This window comes from Madurella fahalii, assembly GCF_045866475.1.
Source record: "Madurella fahalii IFM 68171 DNA, scaffold_6, whole genome shotgun sequence".
In the NCBI taxonomy this organism is placed as follows: domain Eukaryota; kingdom Fungi; phylum Ascomycota; class Sordariomycetes; order Sordariales; genus Madurella; species Madurella fahalii.
In genome coordinates this window covers 1,124,408-1,131,435 of record NW_027263976.1, presented here as the reverse complement: position 1 = coordinate 1,131,435, position 7,028 = coordinate 1,124,408, and the positions used below count along the sequence as shown (strand labels likewise).

The following is a 7,028-nucleotide window of genomic DNA, read 5'->3' as shown; positions in this document are numbered from 1 at the left end:
AGCCCGTCAAGTCAACCGAAGCAATAGGCCGCAGTTCGTGCCCTCCCCTTTGCCCTTCTGCTCTCCTGCCCTGGAAGGCAAGTCCCCTAAAAAAAGGTCGCCGGGTCCCAAGATTCCCCCCCCCCCCCCCCCCACAGAAAAGCTGCCTTTTTTGGGGCTGTCTGCTGGGGTGTCTGAGCCGTCTTCGAGGCTGGACCTTAGCACCCTGGTCCTTGATCTAACCTTTCTTACCAACCTTGTCTTGCCGTCCAACGACTCCCCACCACCACCCTCCGCTCAAACTTTAGTTTCGTGGTGCTGTGGGACGCATCAGCCTTACCGAGTCGTCCTCCCCCCCACCGCTTCCCAACCGTCCGGTTCCTCCCTACGCGCAGACCTCGCTTCGACAACTGTGCAGTTCCGAAAGTTTGTCGAGTTTCCTTCAGATACCCAGGCCACATTAACGAAACGGTACAAGGACAGCCGCCAGTTTTATCCGCAAACAGCTGCGTAGCCTGGTGTTGCGCTCGGCAAGCCCCCGCAGCGACCGGCCGTCTTCGTCGGAAGTACGATTTAAGCTCCAGTCAGCCAGCCAGCCAGCCTGCCTGCCTGCCTGCCTGCCTGCCTGCCTTATCTCGTCGTACTTTTAGTGCGGGCAGACTTTTGTGCCCGCTTCTTCTAGAACATCGACATTCGCGCGCCTCGGTTCGCCTATTTCACAACCTCTACTATCAGTACATACACGAAGCTCGTGTTACACCATGACGGGGGTGAGTGCTCGCTTCCTCCCATTCGGTATCATTGTCTTGTCTGCCTACCTTGGAGTTGTGGTCTTGTGGGTCGCAGCCGCGGCGCCTACCTGGCGCACACCCTGCTCCGTGATGCCCTACACTTCCCAACGCTTCCCCGCTTGATTCGCAGCACTGCGGGTTGCTCGAGGGTTTGGCATGCCTGGCTGATATCTCGATTCTCAATTAGACTGGACCTAGTCGGTTTCCCGACTTTACCAGCGTTGGTATCCCGAGCGAAGACGAGCAGTCGCAGCGGAAACGTAGAAACGGATTCATGGCGAACGGAAGCGAGCAGTCACAGCAGGCACGCGGAAACGGATTTGCCAGTACACCCTGGCAAGGGGGAATATGGGGCAACAACGGTATCGGGAGCGGAAGCTTTTCCACAAGCAGAGATGTAGTTGGGACCAGAGGTTCGTCTGCACGGAAGGGATTGCCGCGAGAACAAGGAAGGAAGGCTGACAGGCTGCCCAGACATCACCGATTCATTTTCCAGCGGCCCTTCAGGTTCTGGCGCCCTCGCTGCCTCGTCCGAAGCCGACCCCTGGGGTAGCCGGTCGGGACGCTGGAGTTCGACAGACACTACACAAGCCCGCGCACTATCTGGAAACGCATCCCCCAGCAACCCACGGCCAGACGCTGCTGGTCTTGGCATGAATGGTAACTCGTACTATCCAACCTCATCTACGATCGCTCAGAGGGGCCCGGTTGGGTCGAGGCCGGCGACCGCATTAGACCCCTCGACCGGGCCGTTCAGGAATGCACAGCAAGTGCCGGAATTGGTGGATGACAATGAAGCCGTCGGCCCATATGGCTCGCTGAACCTCGACCCGGAGCAGAGATTGGGCACATTTGCTGGCGCCCAGCGGCCGGGCCAAGAGCAGATGTTCTTCAATCCAGTTGGGAATGGGTCCTCACGCGATTTGGGCCTCCCTTCGTCGAGCCGCCCCGAACCAGACCTGACCAACTTCAGTTACGGAAGCCCAGCAGCGAACTCTATGCACTCCCAACGGCCATCTCTCGCCGCAGCCGCCTCATTCAGTGCTCACAACGCCCGGGCCTACGATCAAACCGCCGCTGCCAAGCAGACGGACGAGGCCGAAGTTGTGGAACGACTAGGAAGGATAGCATTGGAGAGTGATCTCAACGGTGCCGCTTACCGCAATGGAACCCAAAACTTCCAGTTGAACCCAGTATCGCAACCGTGGGAGAATGGCCAAGCGTATCAGAACGGCTTTGCGAACGATGCGTACGGGAATGCCACGGGATTTGAGAGACGGGGCTCCGCGGTTGATCGGAGCTCGTCGGCTGGAAGCACCTTCCGCGCCGGCGCCGGCCTGAATAGCCCCCGAGGCTTCACGGCCGCTCCACAACCAAACGGGGACTCCTGGTCGAGACCGGCATCGCAGGGCCATAGGATGGGCTCCGAGCCGGACCAGCGGGTGCTCGCCCAACAATTATTACAGCACCAGCCCTCGTCGTTCTACCCGAACCCCTACTACCATCACAGCTTCCAGTCATCTCAGCCCCTGTATAATCTGTACAGCAACAACCTCAGGCCCGGGCCCTTGGCCGGATACGGCGTGCCTATAGCACCCTATATCGCAGCTAGCGGCCTACCGGTGCACCTTGGGAGAGATCAAGACCCGGGGAAGGGCGTAAGGAGCTTGCTTCTGGAGGAATTCAGGTCAAGCACCAAATCAATCAGTCGCTACGAGCTCAAGGTAAGGAGAAGCCAGCCATCAAACAGCCAAGGCCGACGGGGGCAGTGCTTACAGAATCCAGGACATCTACGGCCACGTTGTCGAGTTCTGCGGCGACCAGCACGGTTCTCGGTTCATCCAGACGAAGCTGTTGACGGCCAATAGCGATGAGAAGGAGCAGGTTTTCCGAGAGATTGAGCCGAACGCTGTCCAGCTTTCGAAGGATGTGTTTGGCAACTACGTGATCCAGAAATTCTTTGAGCACGGAAACCAGGTTCAGAAGAAGATCCTGGCCGACGCAATGAAGGGCAAGGTGGTCGATCTGTCGAAGCAGATGTATGCCTGCCGCGTTGTGCAGAGAGTGAGTAGCTGGCCAGGCCACCAAGCTTAGTAGCGTTTGAAGCTGATTAGTTCCAGGCCTTGGAGCATGTGCTTGTCGAGCAGCAAGTCGAACTCACAAAGGAGTTGGAGCCGGATATCTTGAAGCTAGTCAAGGACGCTCAAGGGAATCATGTCGTCCAAAAGGTGCTCGAGGAGGTTCCTCGGCAACATCTCGACTTCGTCTTCGACTGTTTCCGGGGCCGCGTCAGTGAACTCGCCATCCACCAGTTCGGCTGTCGTCTTATTCAGAAGGCTCTCGAGAGGGGCAACGAAGCCGACAGGGCCTTCATACTGAAGGAGTTACATCCCTGCGCGCATATCCTCCCATCGGATCAGTACGGCAACTATGTGGCCCAGCACGTCATATGTCATGGAGAGCCCGAAGACCGTTCGAAAATGATCAAGGTTATCATGCCCATGGTGGTGGCCTACTCGAAACAGAAGATACCCTCGAACGTGGTGGAGGCGTGTATAGCAAAGGGCACACTGGACGAGAAGCGGGCCATCCGAGACCAGATTCTCAAGGCGCCGGGCAATGATGCCAACCGGCCGTTGTTCCAACTGATGAAGGATCAGTTTGGCAACTATGTCCTCCGTAAGTGTCTGCACCTGGTTGTTGTCAAATAGGTTGCTAACGCGCCCATGATGCAAAGAAAAACTGCTTGCCGAACTCAAGGGTGAGGACAGGGAGATACTCGCCGAGCAGATGAGGCCGCATCTGCCCGTTCTGAAAGCCGGCGGCGTGGGAAAGAAGGGCTCCGCGATCGAGCGTCTTGTATCGGCCCTCTCGACGCCGACGAACGGCACCACAGACCACACGCCCGAGGACCGCACTCCCGCGCTGACGCCCCCAACTTCGCCGGGCTCGATGGGTGGTGACTAGTCGCAGACCGCCCGATCCCGACCCCGATTTCGTCCGAGGAGGCGGCGTCGCCAGGGTGACTCCGGTTCACACCTACCTACTTACCTAGCTTTCATCAGCGAAGTTGGGTTCGTCGCGAGCGGTCTTCTCGAATGTGTGCGGGTTTGGTATTTGTAATATGGCTTTATTCTTATTCTTGATACTTGAGTGTGCCCGAGCTGGTTGGTTTCTTCTTTTCATTTCCCAGCAACGGGCTACTCTCGCCATTTCAAAGTATTCCTTTTTATTTTTACCTTATTCTCTTTTTCCTTTTCGTCTGGCGCTCGGCTCGCAGCTCGCGGCTCGGCTCTGGGCCGAGTATGCTTAGGAGTCGGCGTGGGTATGTACTTTGCAAAACTACTGCTGCTGCTTCTACTAGGGATAACGACGACTTACGAGTCCATGGGTACAACAACACTATTACTACTACAACTACTACTACTACGGACACTGGCATTACAACGCTATGATACATCTCAAGTGCCTGAGGGCTCTGGTTTATCTTTAGGGTTCTTCTTTTCTTTTCTTTTCCTTTCTTTCGGTCTGGCATAGAGGTGCACTCTTTTACACTCTCTCGTTTCGTTGAGTTTGACGATAGCGCATGGGTGTTGGGGCTGGTTCGGGCATGGGTCTCGTGTGTGTGTACGGTACGGTATGGATGGTACGGTATGGTACGGAATAGCGATGGATAGGTTAATTGAAAAGTATATCTTGTCTTTGACTTCTTTGTGCGATTGGTAGTGTGGTTTGAGGGGTGAGAGGTATGGGGATGAGGGTGGATCCGATGTGGGATGGGTCGGACAGGAGAGGGGTATGAGACCGTCCCGGGAAAGCGGCCGGACTGCGAGATAGACGGGTATTTGAGGCTCATAGAATGACTAGTAGTGGGATGTGGAGAAAAAAAAAAGTGGTGATGTGAGGCGTCATGACCTGGAATGGCGGCGGGTTACAAGGAGAGCGCATGTGGGAGTTGTAGATTGTTAACAGATTTGCTGCCGACCGCAGGCAAGTGATTGCTCGCATACAACCGGGGAGAACAGGGTTATGGTAGATGTACTTTCTAGGAGAGATAAGAGTTCGCTCGATCCGAGTTCTCCCTTTCCCCGACTTCCATGAACTTTGATGCCCGTAGAAAACGACGGTGTCTACCAGGTTAGTTTTCATCTCTTATCTATGCACGTGGTACACTCAGTAATGAATATAGAAAGAAAAAGGTCTTGTCAAACGCAATCACGCCTCCTATCCATATGGTGCCGACCAGTGTTGCCCAAGATAGATACAAAAGTGAGCGACTTCTTAAGGATACGTAGACTAGGAATTGATGTTCCTGGCGTCACTAGTAAGAACAATGACTGGGGGGGTTCATGCCATGTATTTGTGCACCTAGACAATTTATGTCTCAGGCAGCCGCGAAGTTGGCCAGAAGATGATAAAAGCCGACCTGGTGTGTTGTTCCTCTCCAGCGGTTGAACTTGTTTGATCCACCCCATTCCATAACCAAGGCCCATGAGGTCCCAAATATCCTGCCAATCTGTGCCCTGTGCCCCGTGCCTTGTGCCACCTCCTCCTCTACAAAGAAAACAGTAAACAAGCCCATGAGTGATCCTCCCAACAGTGCCAAATTTCCCATTCCGAATCTCATCAAGTCATCAGCTTCCCAGACCGAAGATCCTCCACACATACATGCCATCTTCCGCTTCCCATTCCGACCTTCCCCACCCAGAGCGGGCAATTTATGCCTCCAATTTCCCATTTACATCCCCAAATCACAGACAGAAATCCTCCTCGGATACCTCTCCTCATGTCCCATGTACCCCCTTGCCCAGTCATAGCCCACCGCATACACAATCTTGCTCCCCTCACGGTTAAACGCCAAGGAAGTGATGGCAGCAGTGCCAGCAGCACTACTACCGTCACCTCCGTCGGCGCGGGGCAGGACCTTGAGCCGCTGGTGGCGGGCCAGGTCCCAGATGCTGAGGGAGCCGTCGGACCCGGCGGTGGCGAGGATGGATTTGTTGCGGGGGTGGAAGGAGGTCGAGTTGACGGCGTAGACCTCGGTTATCGTGACGGCGGATGATAACGAGGTTGATGACGGTTGTTTTGCGGGCTGACGGTGGCATCTGAAGGAAAAGTTGAAGGATCTGTTGTGAGCCGGACGGCGGGCGTTAGCGGGTTCCGTTGAACTGGGCAGCGGCCCCCCGCGCCGGGGGGCCGGGGGGGGGGGGGATTCAGGGCGACTGGATAGATCGCGGTGACGTACTTTCCCTCAACCTCATCAACAGCCTGCGCTGCAACCCGGCCCTCGATCCCGCCCACGGCCCAGCGCGAGCCGTCGGCGGAGACCGAGACGGTTGTTGGTTGGTGCTTGAGCGGCGCGTCGAGCGTCTTGGACACCGCGCCGCTCCCTGGTCCGCCACGGAGGTTGACAAGATGGATTTTGCGATCCGCCGTGGCGGCGACGAGCAGTCCCCCAGCAGCGGCCGCGTCCATGGCGTAGACGCGCTCGCTGAGCGGGACGTTCCCGATGGCGGCATGCGAGGGCTGGCGCAGGTCCCAGTAGCGGAGGGTGCTGTCCCACGAGCCCGAGACGAGGATGGGCGCGTTGGACGAAGGAATGTCGACGAAGCGGACCGCGCGGACGGGCGCTGAGTGGCCCGAGAGGGCTGTGGTGGCGCCCGAAGCGAGGTCCATGATGTGGATGTTGTTGTCTGATGCCGCCCCGGCGATGAGGGTTCCGTCCTGAAACTCGGGTTAGTTGATATTACGAGGGAGAAGCCGGGGGGTGGTTGTCTACTCACCTATGGAACCGTTCGTGTTTGTTCTTTTCACATTTTCCTCCTCTTCCTCCAGGAAGCTGCGGGTTAGAGATCAACTCGGACTTACCTTGCTAAAATCGCAATCAAGAAATACGCCGGCGGCCGCCATGGCCGCGACGCCCTTGATGTCTTGGGTGGTTGTCGAGTGGGCGGCATCGTAGATGTAGACATGGCCGTCCCAGCACGCGGCCGCCACATGGTTGGACACGGGCGACCAGCAGAGGGCCGAGACGGTGTCTTCCGGACCCTTCGGGAACTCAACGCCCTTTCCCAGCAAGTTTGTGGTTACGGGAGGGGCAGTTGCGGTTGTGCGATAGGCCATGTTGGTGATGGTTGTTTTCGGCTGCTTCCGGAGGGTGTGGCAGCCAGCCATCGGTCCCCCGTGGGGCCAGGATATATTTATACATAGATGCGGAGCAATAGGCAGCCCGCTTGACTCATCGACGCGAGCCCACGT

General features: G+C 56.8%; 2 protein-coding genes across 2 annotated transcripts; one reads left to right on the top strand and one right to left on the bottom strand.

The window, feature by feature from the left end:
* Window positions 1-1,044: 1,044 nt before the first annotated feature.
* Window positions 1,045-3,737, top strand: PUF3 (mRNA binding protein puf3; the record flags this gene model as incomplete). The annotated part of the gene is made up of 5 exons (XM_071065791.1): window positions 1,045-1,183; window positions 1,245-2,494; window positions 2,556-2,834; window positions 2,891-3,449; window positions 3,508-3,737. 5 exons carry the CDS (start codon window positions 1,045-1,047, stop codon window positions 3,735-3,737), a joined length of 2,457 nt encoding a protein of 818 aa, XP_070921892.1.
* Window positions 3,738-5,508: 1,771 nt separating this feature from the next.
* On the bottom strand, window positions 5,509-6,893 carry MFIFM68171_10371 (uncharacterized protein; the record flags this gene model as incomplete). The annotated part of the gene is made up of 3 exons (XM_071065790.1): window positions 5,509-5,896; window positions 6,016-6,494; window positions 6,639-6,893. The coding sequence occupies 3 exons, from the start codon at window positions 6,891-6,893 to the stop codon at window positions 5,509-5,511; spliced, it is 1,122 nt and encodes a 373-aa protein (XP_070921891.1).
* Between the last annotated feature and the right edge of the window lie 135 nt (window positions 6,894-7,028).